The sequence below is a fragment of the Falco naumanni genome, chromosome 2 (genome assembly GCF_017639655.2).
Source record: "Falco naumanni isolate bFalNau1 chromosome 2, bFalNau1.pat, whole genome shotgun sequence".
Taxonomy (NCBI): Eukaryota; Metazoa; Chordata; class Aves; order Falconiformes; family Falconidae; genus Falco; species Falco naumanni.
The window spans coordinates 91,229,103-91,253,040 of NC_054055.1; the positions used below are offsets into that span (position 1 = coordinate 91,229,103).

A 23,938-nucleotide genomic window follows, 5' to 3' on the forward strand; every position below is an offset into this window, starting at 1 on the left:
GCAGAAAAGCAAAGCACACTATTCATTTCAGACACACATCCCCATCAACTGCAGCGTGCGCAATCCAGGCTTTACACATTATTCATCCTGACTCCCACATTTCACTGTTGCCTAAACCCTGCCAAAGTGAAAAGACACCCTATCCAAAAGGCAGAGAAGCAAAACCTAGAAGTGGTACACAGCAAACTACTTCGTAACACAGTGTTTAATTAGAAAACATTGATCTTTCTGAGAGATATCAGTTGTGCTGCGTATTACAGGCCTCTCATTAAAAAGAGGTAACCCTCCCCGTACTTATATTTCAGAATTTGAAATGTCTGACCTTATTCAGAGTATATTTTTTACTAGCACAAACTCCTTCTTGAAGTCAAATGACACCTAGGATGTCCCATGTATATACCTTCTTGGCACAGTGCGTGAAGCTTGCTGCTAGTCATGGGACTCCCTAAACCCATGCGTCCTATTTTGTGAAAGCACTGCCACCTTGAATTTAACTTCTGTGACTGGTAGGTGGGGTGGGAGAAACTGCCTTCAGTTTCTGTTATTATTCTCTTGACGGTTCTTAATTTTTTTACTGGGGAAAAAAGAAAGAAGTCTCATGTTTGGTACCTCAGCAAAAGCAGATATTGGATTTCTTTCAGAGACTAGCTCTCAGCGACATCAAGGGGAGCTCTCCTCAAATCCTTTGCAGGCACTGGACATCTCTCTGAGCTGCAAAATGCCAGCGCTAGCTCCTGCTCTGGCCTTTGGCAAGTGTCTTCAGCGGTTTAAGGCTAAAAGACAGGTTTCGGAGACTGAAGCATGAGGCTGCTGTGTTCCTCTGGGGCAGCGCTCACTAGACTGTGTGGGACTAAGCATGGGATGCTGAGAGATATTGCAAACCTGAAGAAGAGCTTATGGTGATGCAACAAAATGCCAGGCACCACGTTGTGAATGCGCCCAGGCTTAGAAACATAGCAAAATCTTTTCAGGGTGACACAAGTCACACATGGAAGATGGTTGCATCTCATAAATGCTCTGTGAGGGAAAATCAGTGCAGCAAACAAATGGCCCCCACCCTTCAATTGCCCCCAAAGGACAGCCATTAATTTATTGATATCTATTTAAGACTTTGTAAAAGTTGTCCACCCTATATAAAAGATACTCCAAAATTACAACGATGCAGTAGCAACAAAAAAAATCCTAAACCACGTCAGTAGGAATCACAGTACTTAGAATGGAGGGAAAGGTCAGAAAACTTGCAGAAGCAAGAGAACAGAGAGGTGAGGAATGATGTAGAAGGAAATGAACAGTGGGAAGTGATTATTACCTGCTCCAAATACATCTTCAAACTCAAACATAGACACCAATGCTTTTCTACCTATATTCCTGAAGAAATCTTACAAAGCCTGCACAGTGGAAAGCTCACTTGCATGCTGTTGCAGGTCCCAAGTGTGCACTCCCTGGAAGGTGTGCCAATACTGCTCTGGCCAGCCCCACAGCATGTGGAGTCAGCAGCAGAGTTGCTACCGCAGCATTGTCTGGGTAGGTGACAGCACCAGAAATTCCCACAGGTGCTATTGTTCTTCAAAGACATTTTTAGTGAGTATAGAAAAAAAAAGTACAGTTTTTTTTGCAGCTAAGTTGGCAGGATTTACAGCCAGTTACACTGTAGAGAGCTAATACCTGCTTCTGTTAAATGCTGAACTCTTAATTATTCCTATTACTGTCCCACAAACCAAAGAAGTCTTTGAAAATGAAGGAACCACCATCAAAAATACTTTCCAATAATAAAACAAAAAATGAAGCAAGCTTCCCTGGGAGAGAACCCAGAAACAGTCTCCCAAGAAGATTCTAGAAGTGTTCTTTGGCCTTAAGTGGTGAAATCTGTTAAAACAGAGGGCGCAGACACCAGTGGGGCCAGAGGGGCAGGGGGTGACGGTGCCATGACTGATGCACAGCTGCCTCCTTTTATTACGTCCCACTATCAGAAGACAAACATGAAAAGGCCTAACTTGTCCTTTACAACTGAACCACAGAAACACAACACACTGCGCCATCGCCATGGAGCTGCTCCCCACGCGTGCCTGCCTCTGAACAACACAGCAAGAGGCATGTTTGGTGCCACAGGTCTGAATGTTGTTTGCCATTTTCACAGCCTCAGGAGCAAACGCACGGACAAACTCAAATATCCCACATCAGAATCCTCTTCGATTACAAAGCAAGAGACCATTACAGGACGGTGTCAATATGGAACATCTAAATGATTTACACAAAAGTCATTTCAATTAGGGAAATAGAACAATCCATTAAATATTAGCAGTACAATGTTAACGTGATATAATGAGACAGAGAGAAGCAACTGAACACACAACAAAGTTAGGTCCTAATGGATAAACACAGGAAAGGACAACCTGTATTTTCAGTTTATCATGATGTATCTAGGCATTACAGCAGAGCTGATACACAGAACTATTTGTAATGTCAGTAAAGTCTTGCAGCATCTATTTAAGGCATAAAGTAGTGATTAACAGAGAGCAGATGCTTAGTTGTTGCAAATCAGTGTAGTTTTAGTAGAAAGTCAATAGAACTACGTTAAATTATAGCAGCTGGAGACAGCATTTGAAAAATCATGGAGCTCCTAAGTTGTGGTGTGGTTATTTGAAAAGAATTCTGCAAAAGAAGTTGGAAGAAACAGGACTACATTTTACTATTTGATTTAAACTCCAGAGGTTTTAAAAGTGGGGATGTAAAAACAAAAGGCTCAGAAAACAAACATTTGGCCATGACATTTGACTTGTACAGCAACAACTGAAAGTAGCTGCATTCCTTGTCCCGCACAAAAAGCAACAGGAATGATTAAGCTTTAAAACACATATATGCACACACAAGAACACACATAATCATCCAAGAGCTCAGAACTACATCCGGATCACAAATGTGTAAGGCAAATAAATACATTTAAAAGGTTCATCTGATACCACATCAGGGAAGGTTCAGGGTAAGGTTAAAACATTTCTGAAAGGGAGAGCATTCCCCTTCTCCAGCCAGTTGCAATGTTTCGTTTTCCCAGAGCAATGGAGGTGAGCAGAGCAATGATGTAGCACGCACAAGGGTACCCATTCTGTTAGCGGACTAAGAAAACCTCTCAGCTCAGAAACTGGATTTTACACTTAAGAACACCACTTGCATGAAATCCTCCTGCTTTTACTGGTAAGAGCACTGGAAGAAGCCAGCATTGCAAACACAACATTGCAGCTATAGCAACAAGCAATTAAACAAGCTTTTCAACAGACTAAACAGTATTTTCTTTCTGGTTTTATAACTTCATGGTCAATTCACCATGAACACTTTACTTGTCTGTCTGGTCATTAATGTCTCAAAAGCAATCTCCTGTTAATGTTTCAACCAAGAAAACCTCACTCCAAGAAAAAGAAAAGTATGCGTATACAGGGAGACCACTACAAAAATGAAATTTTTTTCTCCCTTTTTGGAAATCGGTATAGAAAGATGGAGCAGAGCCCAAGTTCTGGCCTATTAAATCAAGCACTAGCTCTTTATTAGTATGGTACGATATAAAATGTTACAACCAGGAACCCAAAAGCATTAAAATTGAGATTTAAAACACCTAACAACTTAGGCCCTGCAACAGTATCTCTGAGTAATGTCCAAACAGCACAGGAACTCCAGTGGAAAGTCTCCTTGATTCTTTTTGTTGACAGTGAGGAATTTTTTAAAAATTATTTTTATATTAATGTCAGTAAAAACACACGTGAAAACCAAAATTGAAGGCTAAAAAGAGGATAAAACATTCTGCATCGTTGATGAAATTTAACCCTGTTAATTAGACAGCTTCATTTCACAGTCAGTAAGAGCCTAATATTACCCTAATAAATGTATGGTTTTTTTGGAAAGTGTCATGCATGAACACAACTGAAATTGTGCCTTTTTTTTTTTTTTAACTTTTAATGACATCAAATTTAGTATCTGCAAAAGAAATCACTGTTTTCTCAAAGTCAAGAATTTGAGATGTTTAGAATCTATTGTCTAGAGCATAAGGGCAATGGAAAACTGTTGATCTCTCCCAAGCAGACTAAATAATGTACACATGAATTTTAATGCTCAACAGAAGTGCCCAACCTTAATGAATTAACTTAGGTAGGTAGGCAGCTAATTATCCAAAGCATTCTTTGCTTTCCTAGCTCTTTACCACTTTTAAACTCCTTTCCTAGAGTGAAAAAATTGAATTTGAAGGAACCAGCTAGCACAGACTCTTTGAGAGCTTCAGGGGTCATCGTGCCTTCCTTGCCACTTCACGTAACTTAATTGCAGCATCAAGACACAATCCATGGATGCAGGCTTCATTGACTGACCCTACAACTTGGGTATGAATCCAGCTTTGCTAGCAACACATGCTGGGAAGCTCCATAAAATGACAGTGAAGGACAGAGCATGAAACAGACACAGAAATGTGTTTACACATTCAGGAGGAGCAGGGACCTTCTCCAATCCCTGTTTATTTGGATTATTTTTGAAAAATAGCACTAATATTTATGGAGTTAATGTGCCCTGTAAGACACAGTTACTCAGCATAATGATTTTTTTTTTTTTAAAGCCCTGCTGGTCACATAGTTTTTCTCCATTAATTTTTTTGTTTGTTTGAAATGTTTTTTCAACTTCTCTATATAAATCACAAGGTGAGGAACTGGGGAAAATACACTCTCATTTTCAACTTCTTATATTTTCTGGGCTGTCTTGTGACTGCCACCTTGATACTACACAATCACAGCCTGACCCTGCACTCCAGGATTTACTGAGTGTTTTTTACAACCCAGATAGGATTGGCTGGAAATTTTACTGAGTATGTCCTGAGACGTACATGTGTCAGTGGGAGAGGATACTGTGCAAGTGGAAGCGTGAAGAAAGCATGGATGCAAAATCCATTTATAACTAAGAATAACTAGCAGTGGGTGATTGGTGACCAGCCTATGGGGAAGTGTCTGGTGATCATGAGAGGTCAGGCAGCACTCTGTTTTAAGCCTTATACATAAGGCAGATCAAAGAGGTGTGTGACAACGGGGACCTGGTAAAACATGGGGGGTGTTAAAAGACTGTTGGGGTTTTTTGATAGGAAAAAGGAAAAACAACCTCTGTGTTACACAAACAGGACTCTTGAAAAGCCACAGAAATATCCCATACTTACTTTTATCTTCCTGGTTTTCTTCTGCTGCTTTGCCTTCCTCTTCCTCTTCCTCCTCCACCTCCTTCTGCTGTGCTTCTTCGTGTTGATCAGCAGCACCAACCGAAAGGCTCTGGCAGCAGTGGTTGAAGCCGCTATCCCGAGGCAGAGTGAAACTTCGGGGCTTTCCCCCATTCCCATTCAGCACTTGCATCCGCTCACCCTCTATGAGGGGGAAGGGGCCGTAGTGGTCTTGCAGATGGCACTTCTGGGTGGGCAAGGTTGACTGCCGCCGGTGCTCGGGGGAGACCACGGCTGCCTCGGAGAACACAGAGTCCTCCAGTGGCAGCGTCTGCAGGTAGTGGAGTCCTGAACTCGTCAGTGGCGTCTCTATGAGGTCCTGCCAGGAGCGCCGCTGGCTTGCCGTCTTGCGCACTGGTGAGTCGGTGGCGCTCCCCGCCACCTCTGGGCGAAACTCCTCATGCGACGACTGTGACTGGGAGGTCTCCGTCGATGAGAGTCGGCTGTGTTTTGGCTCCACATAAGGGCTCGCGCAGCTCATCTACAATGTCAGCAATGGAGCAATCTTTAGATCAGTGTAGACTGAGACCTAACACTAGTAACTATCATGTAGTTGTCATTGTCACTGATGGCATCCAGTTCAGTAATGAAGGCACAAATTTACCTGATTAACCTGCCCTGATCCTAACCTTAAGGCATGCCCGTATCTACACATCACACCTGCAGGTCAAACACCGAAATTTATTCATAATAAGTACGTTTATTATGTCCCCTAGTGTATAAAATAAGCCAACACAATTATTTGCAAAAAATGCTGCAGAACATGGCACTAGAGAAGCCACAGAAGAGATATGCCTGGTCCACTAAAAATGCCTGTTGTCATCATATCTTGCTAAACATTTCTTCAGAATCGTGTTTGCAATGCTTCAGTGCAGTTCAAAGATCTATGATTTTGAAAGATAAGGTATTGCATTAAAATGAAACACCATAAACACTCTTTCCTTTGACTTTCCCAGTTTTTCATTGAAAATTTTTGCATTTAAAAAACCTGTATTTAAGGAAGATGCATTATTTAACACTGTCTGAGTATACAGACATGAAAATTAAAATTGGTAGCAAAGAATAAGTTAGAAGTCCATACTCTGGTTTTATACCAACAACTGCTTCAAGAAGAAAATAAAACCAAATCCCCTTTTGTTCTAACTTACAGAGAAACCTACTTTTTCACAACAACAGCACAACTGGTATCACTGTTTGTGATGTAAGACAGAACATTTCCATGTTGGCATTTCTCTGAAAATTCAAGTGTACTTTGTTACTGTAAAGCTTCACAGCTCATGGTAGGAGCCTTAGAGAAGAGTCTGTGTTGTTACTGAGGTAACAACATTTTGTCAGAGAAGTTGATAAGGGGGCAGTGAGGAATTGCATGGATGCATAGGGGTCCATCGTGCATGAAGAAGAGGAAAAAAGATTTCTGTAACTTAATCTAGCTTGTACAGCAAGTGGGATTATATATCCATATTCTCTGCAAATTGGTGGAAAAAGTTAGCAATGCATGTTACTTAACTTGCCTTAGGTCAAGCGCTGACTCAAAAAATATACTGGAGAGTGCCACAACGTGTGCATGTGCTGGTTTTAAGCAGGACAGTAGGTAAAAGTGACACTTCATATAGTCATTCCTGTAGACAGTTGCAGGTTACTTACTGAAGGAGGCCGTGGGTATGTGTCGTACGGGGGTGGTGGGCTGTCTTGTTTGGGTGTTGATGGAGTGTCAGCTTCCTCCTTATCACTCTCACTCCAGTAATCTGCAAGTTACATACAGATCAGATGAAAAACTACCAACACATTTTGATACTCTGTATATCAGCGACTTGCTTTCACAAAAGCAACGGGGAACTCCTTACTTGGTGTTACTGAGAGTTAAATACTAGTGAATGCCGGCTCTGTAAACTTTAGCTGCTGTAATTTAGAATTGTTTAAATCCAGAGAGGGAAAATTCAAAACACTTTGGGATATCCTAAGTCTAATGCCCCACTGCAGAGATATTAAACATCAACCTGCAAATGAGCCACAAATTTAACTCTTGTACACACCTTATAAATACAACATGCATGAAGAATACTCCTAATGCAAGTATCAGATTTCCAGATATTTATACAGCCATAAAAATAACTATGATTGGACATACATTGGCTGGAAAATACTGAAAGTATTTGTTGAACAGAAAAGATGAAAAATTTAACTTGCTCAGTCTCATTGACTGCAAGTAACTGTAACAAATATAATTAACACCAACTGGCAAATCAAACAAGTAGGGGTTATCGCACACATGAATAATCAGTGCTATTTTGCTACCCATTTTCTCCATTGCATATCACCAGTTACCCAAGCTTTTCAATTCAATTTCTTATAACAAACAGCTGCATTTAAAATAAGACAGAAAAAATTTGTACCATATAGCTGCTTCACAGAAAAGCTGCCCTGTTACCCATGCAAGAACATAAAGCTGATATGGTACTGAAAAATACTACAATGACATTTAAGCTTAGAGTGCCATAAGATGGATCAGAAAGTACAAAGGACGCAGATCTTGTGGGTTAAATTTAATAGGATGTGAGGTTTTGCTTTGTCAGGAAATCCAGTCTTGATCAAGCCCATTTCACATGTTCGATAGCTTGGTCAAAGGGGAAAACACGTGGAAGAAAGTACCATACAGGTATTTATGTTTATTCTCGTGTAAATATTTTTGAAGCAGAACAGCATCTAACTGAACAGACACTGGACCTTAATATTCCTTACAAAAGAAAACTACTTAACTGCAGACTCAGCTCAAGATGGATAACTTCAATGGTTCTACACATTGTAAGGCTTATGCAAACATTTCAGTTGTCACTTTGTTTCTGATTTATTATCTTCTAGTATTTGGGAAAATCATTGCACAACTGGACTTTAGCTTGGACTATTCACAGACTAAGCATAGGCAATGTTCACTTCACCTGGTAAGTGTTCAATGAACTGCATGACTTGCATGACTTACTACTTTCTCTTTCATAGATGAGGAGAAGTTTGATTCCTGCTTCGTAAACTAAATCAAAAATCCAAGCTGGCACAACATATACTTATGACTTTAATGATTTTTTTGTTACTAAAGATGATTACTGTATTGCATGATTAATGATCTACTGTACCTAACCTTATTCAAGATTTAAAACTAAAACTTAGCTTTAAATGACACCATCTTGAAACAATTGTACCTAAAATTTTGTATATTTTTAGATTGTGGTAATGGTGGGGACAGCCTCATTTATCTATTTAATTTTTCCAAGTAGTAAAAACTCTGTTCTAACTCTGAGTGTCTTGATTTTCTTCCTGCAAGCTTACAGCTGAGAGTTTCTCTTTAAACAGTAAAAGAAATAAATAGTATAAATAAAGTTTTCATGACTATGAAATAAAAAATTCCAGTTTCATCTCTAGAAATCTGCAAATAACTAACTTTTGGTGAATGAAAGACTAAATCAGTGAAAAATCTTTTTAAATCACTCCTAGTTTTAAGGCAACGTGTTCCCAGCAACTCAAACCACCTGAAAATATTGGCATTATAAGCATGTTTGTTCCCATTATAACAAAGCCTAATGGCGCAACGCGTGGAAAGAGGCCTGTCAGAATTGCATCACTCAGAGACATTTCTGCAGACTTGGAGCTCAACTGTTCATTCTGAAAGTAACATTTAGCAGCATCAGTGAAGGTTCCAATTTTGGCAAAAAATACAAAGACATTCTTGCTGTCAAATCAACACACAACACAACAATGTATGATCATGTTTCTGTGCACCTTACCTCAGAGAGGGAATTCTGCTGGCAACCTAAAGCTTGTCTACAAAAAATTCTGCAGTCACAGGGGTCAACTTCCAGATGAAGTGTATGAAAATAGCATCCCACCAATTTTTTAAAATGCTCTGCTTTTCAACTGACTCATTAGACTCCATCTAAAATATGTATAATGCTAGCAAATGGCTGCCGTATTTCTCTCTGCAGGTTTTGTCCAATTCACTGACAGACAAGCTCAATGCATTGGGCATATCTGGAAAGCTTTCTGAACGAGCAATAGACTGCATATATTGCATATAGACTAACACTGACCTGCCATTTGCAGGTTAAATATTTTCTATTTATATAAGCTCGCATTTTTTTCTCTGATTTTATATGACTGGAAAGTATATAACTTCTCCATCCAAGAAAGTCCCTTGCCATATTGCTAACATTCATTGTATTTAATACGGAAAGTTGATGGTATTTTTATAAAACCGTTCTGTACAGAATGTGACATTTTATTCAGCAGTACACCCACAATCCGATGAATCGTGCATCTCTGAAGCACTTGAAATATATTTATGCACTTTAGATTCAGAACCACTCAACCCTTAATTGAAACAGGTTTGACAACTACTGTTGAATTGTTTCGGAGGTATTACAAAGCTTTGCTGCAAAGGGCTGAACTGAACAGAAATAAAAGACCTTTTGCAAAATCAGATATGTAGATGACAATTGGTACAGTCACTGAATATAGAAAATTCCAGTTTAACAGTTTTTATACCTTCAAAAATGCTTGAAGTGATAGAGAGGTTTTACTTTGCTAACTTGATGCCTCTGCTAATTAGGGACACCGCTGAGCTGTTTAATAGCCCCTGCGCTGGGAGCCAAGGATAATCACCAGAGGCACAGAAACACTGTATGGCAGTGAGTGGGGAATGTGATACCGATTCCAACACTAAACACAACTAAGCAACACGAAGAGGATATAGTTTTACCTACCTGTATATGATAAATCAATTTGAGTGAATGGCCTTAGAACAGTAATAAAGAGCTCCGCCAGTGCCTCATATATAATTTCCATAGTAAGTGGGTTATCACTGATTATCTTCAATAGGGAGACATTTTAATAATAGGTAATATGAGGCCTGAGTGCACATGATCTCATGTCTAGGAGCTGAATCATCTGCAATTTTATTACTCAGTGACTGCTTGGTAGCAAAAATATTTCTCCACATCCATCTGGATTTTGAAAGGTGTATCATGTCTGCAATTGTGCACTTGGACAGAGTTAGCATAACTGTTCATATACCTTTTCCCTTACTGTCCCACATGCTACTGTAATTCTAGTGCCAACCTGCTGCCAACAGAAGTTGAATTTGGCTTTGAATGCTAACACAGAGGATTTCCTAGAAGACTCCAAGATTCAGAGTTTGTTCACAGCATCTTCAAGCAGTGACAGATGGTATACAGGTCCCTCCAAACTGGTTACTGTAGAGCTGCCTGGGGGAGTACAGATTCTCAAACTGATTCTGAAGTCTGGTGAGGAACGGAGAAGATGACTGGAGGAACAGTGAGCATGGTGCTGCTATCCTGGGTTGTGTGAATGTGGAGAGCCTGGTGTTAACGAATGACATTATGTGCCAAGGACCATACTAGACTAAACCAGGGATGGGCAACACTCCCAGAATAAGCAGCTGCACTTACTGGAAGACTTGATTAGAAATGAGGCAACAGCAGGTACAACCTAGTTAGTTATATGTGAGAATGACAGAACGCCCAAAAACCTTCCCACACACATTGCTACCTCTGAATTATGGCAGTATGCTGTAAGACACTGCTCTTCAACCCCTAGCTGATCCTTCTAGGATGCTCTGTGGTGAGGCAATCAGGGTATGACTCAAGGCACACATAATTTTCTGATGCTTCTTTTAATCTTCTACCACTACAGAAATCCTAATCTCTTGATGTTTCTACTTGGCTGACGAAGTCACCCCTTGCTTCTTACCAGGGAAAGGAGTTTTTTTTGCACAGTATCTCCCAGGAAAACTGCACTGCAGCAACATGTTGCAGGGAGACAAAGCATGTGCATCTTCCTCGTGGCACCAGACCAGAAGGTCAGGGCTAAGGCTGCTGTCATATAGGTTGGTACAGAACCATGACTTTGGAGGGCAAGGAAGACACCATGTGGCAAATTCAAAGTGATAGTCTTTTGAACGCAACTCTCCCTGAAAAATGGTTACAAATACAGTCTCTGTAAAGAAAAGACTAGATTAAATACATTGCTGCTGCAGCTCCGAGCTGTAAGCTTTTTGGGCCAAAAGACAGAACCCTACTGATAAAGGATTCAGAGCCACAGAACTAAAAAGTGAGGCTTTGACTCAGTGGGCAGTGGGCGGACAGACATTTGGATAAGCTCTGGATCGTCATGACCACTGCAATTTTCTGGTGCCTGCTGCCAGGTACATCTGTAAAAAAAGAGCATGGATTCAAAAGCCAGCTGCTTGCCAAAACAGCTAGTTGGATAGCAACACTTCTATGAATCCATGTCACTGACAACTCTAGGGAACAACCTCCCCAACACCACTGAGGACTGACCCTTTCTTTTTCCTGTCTGCAAACAGGATTTCTACTGCAGCAAGCTAAAGCAAAGCAACTCATTATTTTCCATATGCCACTTGTTTAAACCCATGAAATATTAGACATTAAAAATAAACATATGTCAAATGCTGTAAACCTGCAAATCCAAATGAAATGCCAACAGGGCTTTAGCACACACCTCAATATAGCAAAAAGAGTAGAAATCCCCCCAAATTAAATGGCATTAAAATTAAAGTCTTTAGGGGAAACTCAATCATGTCAGAATTTAGAAGAATGGTTTTATTTCTGAGACCAATTTCATGCATTCCTGCCCCCTGTGAATTCAAACACCAAGTGCAATGTTTGAAATTTTTTTTTTTAGTTTACAGATTGTTAAGTTTCTTCTGATAGGGGACACAAACTCCTCGGTACCACATAGTGGAGCGTATCAGCAGTACATTTTCTGCTTTTAGCTACCTTCTGTGGCCTTCTTAGGAATTATCCATTGTCTGTGGACCAGAATCTGAAGGAGCTAATCAAAACCCCTGAGAGAGAAGGAATTCTCTAAAGCAACAACAGTGATACTCATATGTGAATTGCTTTCAGATGACAAGATGGAGGCCTGATACACAGCAGGGAAAAAAGAACAGATGAACTTGCAGTAAGAGCTGACAGAAGAAACCAAACTAACACCACATTACCTTGCTCTTGTTTGATCCTCTCTCTTTCTGCATAGCCAGCAGCAAGCATGTTAATCCTGTTTAGCCATCTGAAATAATATTAAAAAAAGCAGTGATACCAATCGAGCGTCTTAATTTTTGGCTGCATTTCTACAAAAAACAAAGTTAAAAGCATCTGAAGGAGATTCAGGACAATGTTATTTTTCATATTAGACAGCAGTTTTCTTTGATACTCTTACTCAGGGAGTCTCCAAAGATCTATGATTTTGCTGTTGAACAAACGCTTTTCACAGCAAAGGTTTTATTTCAAATGGAAAACCATGTATGATGTCAAACATCTGTAAAATAAAGGATTTGGAGATAATCAAAGAACTATTAAGTCTGCTGCTCACAGATATGTCATCACACCAGTACTCCTGCTGTTCTGACTTCTTAAGAATAAATACCACTTTCCAGAGATTTAAGCAATATTTTAAGGCCTGAATTGGCAACTTAGCAGAGGAACAGAGCAGAAACCATCAATAAAAAGAACAAGTTCACTCACAAACAGTGAGGTTTAATTATGCCATTATGTCTTTTAGAGCTTACCTACAGTGCCAAGTACAAAGAGGAGACATATCAAAATTCACTTTTGTGTTCATGTCAGAGAAGCAGGGGGAGAAAAGACAGTTGCCACAATGCAATTCATATATAAGGCTTTAACCTCAACTTAGACTTGAAAAAATGCTTCCAAAAGCTGCAGAAATTAAGAAAAAAACAAACAAACCAGAACTACTCCTGTTGTCTTCCAGCAGTGTGCCAAGTATACACTCAACTGCCTGCAGCAGCACACCGCTTCAACCTGCCTTCTTCCTCCATGGGGCAATTAGGGCATTCATTATACAAATGCTTACACTAAATCAGGTCCCCCGTCAGTGTCAGTGAGGCTTTAAATCACTACAACAATCTCCCGTGGCTGTCCATTCCACGGTAAACCTGGAATTACTTGCTCCAGTCATTCCACAGTCAGGATTTGACAGGCTTGGTTTGCCAACCTACTGGCTTGCAATTTTACTGCTAGGGTATGCAGGAGGACAACTGAAAGCAGGTTTGTGCTTTTTTCAGGAATGTGAAAGCCCTGTTTCAGAAAACTGTGCCTGATGGGTTTCATTTGCACATTGTGTGCACAGAAACAGGATGTAGTATTGTCTCAGCAAGGGATACACCTTCATAATCACTCCTGCATGCCAGCCTTCAAGACATTTCAGTGCAAACTAAGCAGGCATCAGATCATAAAGTACAGTTACTCTCCTCAAAATTAACTCCTGTCACTGTCCTTCCACAAACAGTGATCATATATATGATCTGTAAATCATGTTAATGGTCCATAAATCACCAAACATTGGGAAGAAAGCTACAGAATTACTCCTGAAGTGATTACAGAATACTTCATGTTAGCATACAATCAAAATTTTTTACCAGACAATATGGAAGCTGAAGGAGACTTAAAATTTCAGTTGTATTTGTTAGAAAGTGCCACACACTTATAAAAATAACTGGCACATAGGAACAGAAATCCAACAAATCATGTCTCAGACAATGATTTCACATCTTCACACATAAAGGTGACCCACTACTATCTTTTAGGTTCACGTTCCTGGTATGTGAAGGCCTTCTTTGGGGAATAAAGCTCAGTTGCCTCGACAGCTTTGCCAGCCCAAATGAGAGTCACTGAGGCAGGAACCTCACTCAAAACATTCCAGCCCCGTGCTGCCAAGGGACCAACAAAGGCCACAAACTTGTCCGTGTTCAAAGGTAAAGCAGCAGCAGAAGACAAGTGCCTGTTTTGTCAAATGGCATGCAGACAGTGGTGGCCCTTTGCTCCCTCTTGCGTACTTTGGATTTCACATTCCCCATTCAGCTCACGGTTTACCACACCCCAAGCACAGCCAGCAGGGAACAGCCACCTACAGAACCCCTTTGGAGAGCGCTGCTGACCACAGAGTATTAGACCATACACCTACAAAGGTTCTCCTGTTGGAAAACTTCATTCTGCCCTAAATATGAGACAGCATTTTGCACGAAGCATGCGTGACAGTAAGGTAACTGATTAAATTAACAAACACTTAATTGACAGTCCATTATACTGCTTACAGCTACAGTAGATGATTGTTTCCAGAAAAATGTTATTTCCTGAAAAGTATAATCTGATAAGAACCACCCAGGAAATGTATACCAGTCTGAGAGAAAGACAGCAGACTGACTTCACATTTGATGATTTTCTGCAGATCATTATCTGTGTCATGGTTTGGAATATCACCTGCAATGCCTGTAGGGTGAATGAGAAAGCACTGATGTGGCTATAAACCACTAACAAACAGCTTTTGAGCTGTTTGCCAGTTTAGAAACTAAAGAATGGTATTGACTTCTTCTGCATATTTTCTGCTATGTGGCTGCTAAAGCTTCTTCAGATATGGTTAAAGAATTAACATTATCTTAATAAAGCTTGGATAGAGTTATGGTTCTTTTAAGTTAGAATTGTATGAGAAATCCAATGCACTGGGCTTGTATCACAGGGAAATGTAAAGATCTGCAGAATGGAAAAGGAGTAAACCACGTCCACTTTACAGACAAATGTTCCAGTGTACAATTATACAAATATTCCTTACTATGAATATTTACTAGGACATGGGAGGATTTAAGTCTTTCTTCCCTGCAGTGTTCTGTGTCCTGGTAGCCACTGTAACTTTTAGAGGGCGAGAAGCCAAGAAAATATTCCTTCCTTACTGCAAATGCAGCTTTAAATTTCTTGTAAGAATTATAAGATCTATTTGTTAGGTATGACAATAAATACAGCAGCACTGGTAGTTGTAGCAGTCATCTCTATTTTGATTTTGGAGATTTTTTTTTCTTTTTAAGAATAGTACATACATTTCTTGTCAGTATTTACTTAAAACAATTATGACACATAGAACAGGATAAAAAAAATATATCTTTGTGTAGACCTGTAACTTCTGTAAAGAAGAATGCACAGTAATGGTATTCTCACAAAACATTAGGAAACATTATTCTATCTTATCTCATGCGCCAGGTACATGCAATGTTTTTTTAGTCAACGCAGGGTGTCAAATTGTCCTTATTCATAAAGCTCAAGGATATAGGACAAGAATATGGATGCCTTACAGTGTCTTTAAGTACCAACTGCAGTTTAACCAGAATGAAGAGGCCTGCAGATGTGGCGGGAGAATTTTTAGAGGTTGCCTTCGCTAGAAATCTTGCAAAGGTTTTCTCATGTGCTAATACTACAAGCTGACTTGTCAGCTTTCATTTCTCTTATAAATGTCAATACTCAATGTCACAAAAAGAGTAAGAGGACAGCTCAGTTACAGTAGGTCAAGGAAATTCTCAGACAAATATTCCACATGAAGTTACTGACTGTATTTTCCTACCTAGAAGATACAATTTTGGTAGCCACATATGTCATCACTTAAAAAACTGAGTTTGGAATAAAAAGGAAAAGTAAGAGTATTTTAAGTATTTAAGCTGGCCAACCCTGAAAAAGATGCATTTGCCTCTGAGCTGATCAGGATTTTTGAGTAAAGAACAAATGGTTAGTCCATAAAGTAGCAGGCCCAGTTACCACGGAAAATCAAAATAGTTACATATAGTATCGTCTAGTAGATGTATATGGACTGCCTTCTGCATCACAATATTTTCTTGGAATGGGAATAACAGTGAATTTTGAAGTAAGATGTTTCTATGACTGTACATTTATACCAGCAAAACAGTATTTTGCATCGATAAAGGATAGTCTGTCCTTCTCCTCACTCAGACTAAGCATGTTATGAGGGTAGAAAGAACAATTTTGCTGCTGCAACCATGCAGATGAAAGGAACTTCAGATGCCACAACAATAAAGTTCAGTGATCATAGTTCTCCAGTCTCTTTACCAGCCTAATGGTGTGGCACAGTCATAAAAGTAGTAAGAAAATTTAAATCATGACAGAGTTAACTGAGATTAAAATACCCATCTTACGTGAGTAGATACACACAAACAAAACCTTCATATCGTGCATTTTTTTTTTTAAAAAAAAACAACTAGACCATTTTATATAAGGGATGAGGGAACTGAACCATTTTGAACTTTCAATTGGGCTATGTATTAGCAGTTTTCTACTTTTATTTCTTCTCCTTCAAGTATAGACAGAACTGAAATGACTGCATGATACATAATTAAAATGTATGTCATAAACCTGACAACAGAAAGAACAGTACTTGATCAAAACACTCTTAATTTAACTTAATAACTTGATTGTGTATTTTACTTCAGCTAGACTACAAAATGCTTCTACACAGGAAATATTTTATTAGCTCTGCATTTGAAAGATTATTTTTCAGTAACCCACTTTTTTTCTCCATATATTGAGTTAATTCAACATTTGCAAAAGTGAACTACTTTCTCTAATACATTAAACAAAGAGAAAAAATCAAATTATTTGGTGAGACTCTGATGGCAATTCAGATGTAAGAATTTCAAGTAATTCCATAAACCTTGACAGAGTTACTTTAAATTTACATGTGCATAATTCAGATTACAATTGGGTCAAGTTCAACCTAAATAAATTAATAAGCACTTATTTCAAAATATGTTAAAAAGACTACTTGTGCTGGGAAGTTAAAAATCTTTTAGTTCTTGAATTTTAGGCTGTGCAATATATTTTTAAAGTACTGAGGAATATTTGCTGCTGCTTTCCAATTACTGAAAAATTATATACATTTTTATTCTTAGAAACAAGGTGCCTTGTCATACTGACTGAGGACTTCCTGACAGAAATAATTTATCTACTCCTGTAGTTCAGGATATGCTGAATAGACCATGCCATTATTCTGTTTGCTGTGCAGCAAATTGCACTTTGAGTGACTGGCTTGACAGAATTATCAAGGAAAGGCAAGCCTAAAAAGTTACAAAGAAATAAAAAGGTTTTAAGTTTTCTAACTGAGGACAGACTTTTGAAGTGAGCCTTAGTCATGCATGAACTTTTGAAAAAATGTTAACAGACAGCTCTTTCTAAACGAAAGCAAACATAGTATAGTATCGGCATACTTTTCCAGTCAAATATTATCAGTAAAGAACTGGCACTACCCTGAAGGTGTGCTCTGCCAGGTAGCTGAATATAGTACATGCAGGAGAGATTAAGCCATGGTTATAGCACTTACTAACAGTTTTATGGATCCAGTTTTATGTCTTTTTTCCTCTGTTTTAAAAGCAATTTTGCTCACCAAGGATGTCCACAGACATGATCCCAGATAGAACAAAGTTCAGGTTGCAGTAATAGATTTTTTTTTTGCATCCTCTGCCATATGATGAAAACGGCTTATTATTTTGAACTGAATAAATTTCAGTTTATATGATGAAAATAAATAAACTCCCAAATATTTGAACAGACATGAGATTCATGTTTGTAATTTATCATTCAAATGAATTAAGAGGAGCTGTGTTTATTTCGTGGTGAAGTCTCAATCATTTTTCGGGGGGGGGGGGGGGGGGGGGGGGGGGGGGGGGGGGGGGGGGGGGGGGGGGGGGGGGGGGGGGGGGGGTGGAAATTAAAAGAATTGCACCAGTGGCCTGAAATAGGTAACAGTAAAATTCAATACCCAAAGAAATAAGACTTAAGTCCTTGTTCTTTTTCCGTTGCTGAAATTTTCCCCACTAAATTCAATACAATGAAAATTTCACTTCAACATGTCGGTTAAATTCATGGCAGTAGAGAGAATGTGCAAAATTAATTCCTTATAATCTCCACTTTCTTTTTCAACACCAACAGAAGAAAAATTAATGACTGCTTTAAATCTTTCTCCAACTTCTCGTTCTCTCCAGGGCCAGAAATAGTAGCATCCTCAGAGCAAGCATCACATGACTTTGGGGGTATGCTGGGAAGCAAAGCTGGAGATACTGCACTTTCACAGGTGCCAAACAGTGAAAAGAAGAAACCTGGAATTCTGAAATTGTGTTTGGATGTAGTTTCACATACTGCATTTGTTTCTTTTTAGAAAGAGAGAATCTTGTTTCTAAAAGTCTTCAAACTTTTTTTCAAACTTGTTTAAAAAAAAATAAATTGCATGAATTGAGTATTTAGCATATGCAGCCACTCAGAAACAATGCTACTCTGCACTTATTTTCTCAGCTACTAAACTCAGCCTTTTAGATTAACCTGCAATTTATCATCACCGTGTTATTACTAGCTTCAAGAAGTGTCACATTTAAGGAATGGTTCCTCGAACTTTGCTAGATTTCCTTACCTGTTCATATCATCTAGATGTTCAGCAGCAAAATAAAAACTTTTGATCTTAGGATGGCAGGCTTTGAACGCACTGTAGAGGAAAAACATAATTATACAATTATAATGGCACAACTTTTTTTTAATTTTATTTTAAATGTAAGGTAGTGTGGTCACCAAAGAATGAGATGATTTCAGATTTCCTGAGTTGTTGGATGCCCCCAAACAGTATATAAACATACAACTTTTAGGATTGTGCCAGATCTCACTAAGTAAAATACTCCTCAAGTACCTCTTTCTGAATAATGCTTGATTCATATCTGCATAAATATTGTTCAACAATTACCTGCAGTGTACTATATCTGGATAAAGTTAACTTTAAGGACATAATTTTATGTATCAGATAATTTTGCCGATGCACCTATCTGTAGGTGTCAGTTTTTCTGAACAGGAAACTGACTGAACAATTTATTCCATACAACAGAAAAACTCTCAGTCCTGGTGATTTCTCACATCCTGATGACCTTGACATTACCTTTAGCTCCAATGACTGCATTTCACACAGAAAAATGTGATGTGCTGATTGACTTCTGAAAAGCTGTTATAAATCAACACTGTGTTCTTGAGGTCATTCTAAGCAATGGGCAATTACATCTCATCTTTTCTTTCCACCAAAGTAATCATCATGACTGGGCTGAGAGGATTACTGCATTTCATACATAATATGAAATAAATTAGTAGAAAGAATTTTTAAACTATGTTGAATAAAGATTTATGGTGAAGTACTTGAAGATCCAGAAAATGCATCTGAAAGTAATTAATAATTTACAGTACAGAAGAATAATTTTTGAGAATAGCCTCAAGGTCTCTCTTAAAATAAGAACAAAAAATATGTAACAGTCCCAAAGAAAATAAGGAAAACTGCAAACATGATATGATACATGAAGAACATTATCAGCATTTTTCTGAGACACAATGGATTTTATATATACATATATATATAAAAAGATATAAATAAAATAACTCTCTCTAATCCATTGTGTCTCACAAAAATGGTAAAGATGTTCTTCATATGTATCATGCTTTCAATTTCCAATATATATGTCTGTGTATGTACACATATGTAAATACATGAAAATAGCTTTTAAGAAACCAATGATATGAAATTGACATCCAGGAAAGTTACTGCTAGTGAAGGTAACATACAATTGACATAAAAAGAATTCCTCTAATGCATTAGAGCATGCCACAATGTAATACAAGTGAAAGCAGATGTACGGTGACAAGTTACTAAGACCCAAAACCTGACTTCTTAAAATTGTTACAGCATCTGTCTCTGGATTCTTGGGAGTTTTTATCTTTATCTCCCAAGCAAGCAAGGAATTTTAATAGCCACATTTTATGTTTTACTATCCACTAGATACCAAATCAAGTAAAAAAACCCCAACAATTTAAGCAGGGTGCAATTCTGAGAAATGAGTTGATTTTATGCCGCCCCAAAAAAAGGAAAAAATGAAGCACTTCAGCAATGCAGCCCAAGACACAGGACAATAAGCCCAAGCTGATGTATCTTTTTTTTTTTTTTTTTTAATGCAGTTTTCATTTTCTGCCCTTTGAGACCATCGTGAAGAGTAGAGTTCATTCTGAAGAGATATGTTGACCAACTGATACAAGGTCAGTGTCTTCTTTAGAACTGTATGCACTAAAGATCATATCATTTGACTTTTGTAATTGCTTTTATGTACAAATTTCAGTGATTCTACAGTCTTGATAAAATAAAATTAATAAATAAATGAATAATGATAATAATAATAATGATGATAATGATGATGACGATGATGATAATAATAATAATAGTAATAATACCAACCAGTAAAAAAAAATTAGAAGGCAAGGCAAAAAGTTTTCAACAATAATGACTCTAAAAACACCTCTGTGGGAATATGTACCTGTCACATTGCTACATATGCTTGAATTTGCATATAAATAATGAGTGGATTTGTGCAATGGCAAAAATCTGGACAGTGGCGCACACAGCTAGGTGAGAAGGAAAGTTACGTGAAACCTTTAGGTCATACCTTAAAAGCACAGCAAATCACTGTCATTCTCTTTTTTCACTCTGCCTCAGGACTGATACACTGTGTCATCAAACTCTGAGATGATGCTAACTATTTGGAGTTACATTAAAGATTTATTCCTGGCCATAAACTTGAGCAGAGGACTTTTATTTGGATGGTCTCTTTATTAAATGTAAAGCTTTTAAGTGTGAGCTTAAAGGTATCACACACACACATACTCCAACCCCCAACAAACAAACAAAAAGTCTGCCAAAACCCAAGGAAACAAAGAAGAAAAAAAATAGAAAAATAAAGGGACAGAAGCAGCCAAGCAGCCTTCTTGCTCTTCATTAATTTTGCTCTAGTCAAGCACTGTGATTCATGATAAAGTAAAAACACCTTCTTAAAGGGCACACAGAAATTTACCTGTTCAGTATGAGCTTATTTGTGCTACAGCCAAATGATCATTGTAACAAAGTCTCTCACTGTTTTAAGGGAAAAACTTCTCCTTTGATCCACTTTTTCTATTGTATCATTGCATTATTTCTGAGCATACTTACTACTTCTTGCGGCATTCACTGGCTCTGTCAATTTTAAATTCAGGTAGACTGATGAATCCTTCTGCTTTTTCATCCTGCAAAGACAGTTCTAGATATTACTGCTGTTAAGGTGTCAGAAAAAAACCCAATCACCACACTGAAAACTTAAAAGGTATTTTCACCTACCTGCTTCTTACGTAAGGAATACTGATGTATGCTCTGCTCTGGCAAATCTCCCACAGAAGTCACTGGGACTTTTGCCAAAGTAGTAAGGCAGATCCCTTGGTGTAAAATACAATTTTAAAAACCCAGTTTTCTCAAACAATTTCACAGCTGAACCAGCATTTGAAAATATACAACATGACCAAATGTATTCAGGCAATTAGTAATTGTAATTAGTTAATTTTGGGGGCAGATGGACTAATTACTAAGGAGAAATGCAGTCTACTGAAAGAAATAGGGGGAAAAGCAATTTCAATGTGTGCTGTTTACCATCTTTATGATAGCACAGCTAAGAGGCATGATATCCCTTCAGCTACCTTCATCTCTCTCCAAGACTTAAGAGAGAAGACATCTGACCTTCCTCCGCTCTCCTCTAAAGATGTGCACATAGTATATTTTATCAGATATTCTATCTCCCTTGACTTCTCACAATTTGAAAGTGTTATTTATTTTAAGCCAGTAATACAGAAAACCACAGAATCTCTTATCTAACTGCTCGTAACGTTGCATGAGAAATTAATACAGATCATGAAAGTGAAGCTGCAGAAAACACATATGGATGTTAAGGAATTCCATGGAATGATGATCTTTTTCTCCCTATATCCATGGTTATTTATGCTACATATGCAGTCCATATGACTGTTTTCTTAAAAATGAATAAATGAAAGACACAAATCAGCATATAAAACCAGAACTAAAGTTGTTCTGTGGAAGGTACAAGGTTGTAACAGGCTTTGCATTAGCAGGTATTTTTAAATTAAAAGGACACTGTTTAGAATAATCTTGCTATTACTTTTTTGCATGGTTGCCTAAGAAAACACACTTTTGGCAAGAGCACTGTTTGCTTGTCTGTCCATCTGCCACTGAGGCTCCCCCTGCCAGCTTTTGAATCTACTGGTGATTGCAGACACTCCGGTGAGGCAGCTGAGGTCTCAAAAGTAATCAAGTCTCAGCAAGTTTCAGGGAAAACTGGGACGGGGGGAACCAGAGGTGCTCAGACCCCTGTCCATGGGAAGGTAAGGCACAAACTTAGCAGTTCCACATGCTCCTTGGCCACTGCTGGTGACCAGTTGTCGTACTTGTACATATGAATTACTGCCCTGATGAAGACCTCACAGTAGCCCTTGAGGAGGTAGGATGGAAAGGAAGGAGTTAGAGTTACTGATCTGAAGCTAGGATCAAGGCACAAAGAGGATGAGTCTGTGGGAAAACAGGCTTGGTAACTGTTCATGGAACAACTTGCTTTCTGCCTACTCAGGGAAAAGTTAGCGATCACAGTATTTAAAACAGGTTAAGTACAAATGCTTGGAGTGATTAAAAGAACAAATCCAGGACTGAGTGCGTCCACATGATGGCAATGATTTTATCCCAGCATATTTATTAATAAGACTAATAGGGTTTAAAATTAATGTCTCCTAACTCACTGGCAAAAAGCTTTTTTGCTGAAGTTGATATAAATAAATGTGTACTAATACAGAACATGTTGCACAATCAAAGCTGTACACAATTCAGTTGGGCTGCTCTAGCACTCTTAAGTTCAGCATGCATGAGCACTGAAATCATACCAACAGCTACAGAGAAGTAATGACAGGAGAATACAACTGAGAAAACAAAACCATCTTCCTTAACTGCCAGAGGTTTTGGTGATTTCACTAGCACAGATAAACAAGAAACACCAGGCAGCACATCATTAAAGTTTATACTCCCATTACTAAGCCTGAATGACAGGATTAAATAACTACCGTTTCCCTTTCAAGGTTTGAGGACAGATTTACTCTAGACTGGTGAGAGCAGGACACAGGAAAGTACGTTATTTCTCCTTGTAGCAAAAGGTGAATTTGAAAGACTAAATGTCCCCAGACCTTAATGGTATATTAGTCAGGCAGTTAATATTAATTTCAGTGTCATTATTTGGGTGAATAGTTACTCACATATATAAGCACTCAAAGCACTGGCTTTCCACTAAGTCATGACAACAGCACTACACAGTGTATTTGTTGAGATAATCAGCACAGATGCTTACCTCTTCGTTGATATACCAATATAAAGATGTATCCTTCAGGACAAACCAGTATTTTTTCCATTTCTGGGAGAAGTAACTCTTGGCATCTTTCTTTTTCCAAAGCCAGCCTTCACAGTCCCCTCGACCAAGATCTTTACACGAGATCCGCCTTTTGCTTTTACCAGGAATAGGAGCTGAAAATGGCAAAAAAGATGATGTGAAAGATTTGACTTGTCCACTAAATCAACAACACAGCTAGTCAGAAAGCTATGCATTTGCTTAAGAAAATTAATTTAAAATTTCAACCTCAATTTCCCATGAATAAATTATTACAAACATCCTATTTCGACCACAAAGTCTATGCAAGGCACCATAAGTCAAAAACCAAATGAAACCAGGCATGGTCAGCACCTCACAGAGCTCACATTCTGTGGATAAGAAGGAAGAAAAAGCGGGGATGACAATGACACACAACACAGAAAGAAAAAATTACAGAGAAAAGACACGCAGCACATAAATTCATGTTCTTTCACACTTGGCTGCCAAATACAACTATGTAAATACTTCATGGGTATTCAAAACCCCCACTTTGCAGATCATTTTGCAACTCAACC

At 38.5% G+C, this 23,938-nt stretch overlaps 1 protein-coding gene across 5 annotated transcripts in view; it reads right to left on the reverse strand.

Moving 5' to 3' along the window:
- The window catches only part of CNKSR2 (connector enhancer of kinase suppressor of Ras 2), a 219,480-nt gene that overhangs the window by 36,261 nt on the left and 159,281 nt on the right, over window positions 1-23,938 (reverse strand). For all 5 annotated transcript variants that reach the window (XM_040582541.1, XM_040582540.1, XM_040582539.1 and 2 more), the window contains 6 exons: window positions 23,346-23,518; window positions 21,122-21,195; window positions 18,527-18,598; window positions 12,270-12,337; window positions 6,884-6,984; window positions 5,183-5,720 (listed from right to left, as the gene is read on the reverse strand). In XM_040582541.1, the coding sequence (XP_040438475.1) occupies window positions 5,183-5,720; window positions 6,884-6,984; window positions 12,270-12,337; window positions 18,527-18,598; window positions 21,122-21,195; window positions 23,346-23,518 (1,026 nt within the window). The remainder of the gene's footprint in view (window positions 1-5,182; window positions 5,721-6,883; window positions 6,985-12,269; window positions 12,338-18,526; window positions 18,599-21,121; window positions 21,196-23,345; window positions 23,519-23,938) is intronic.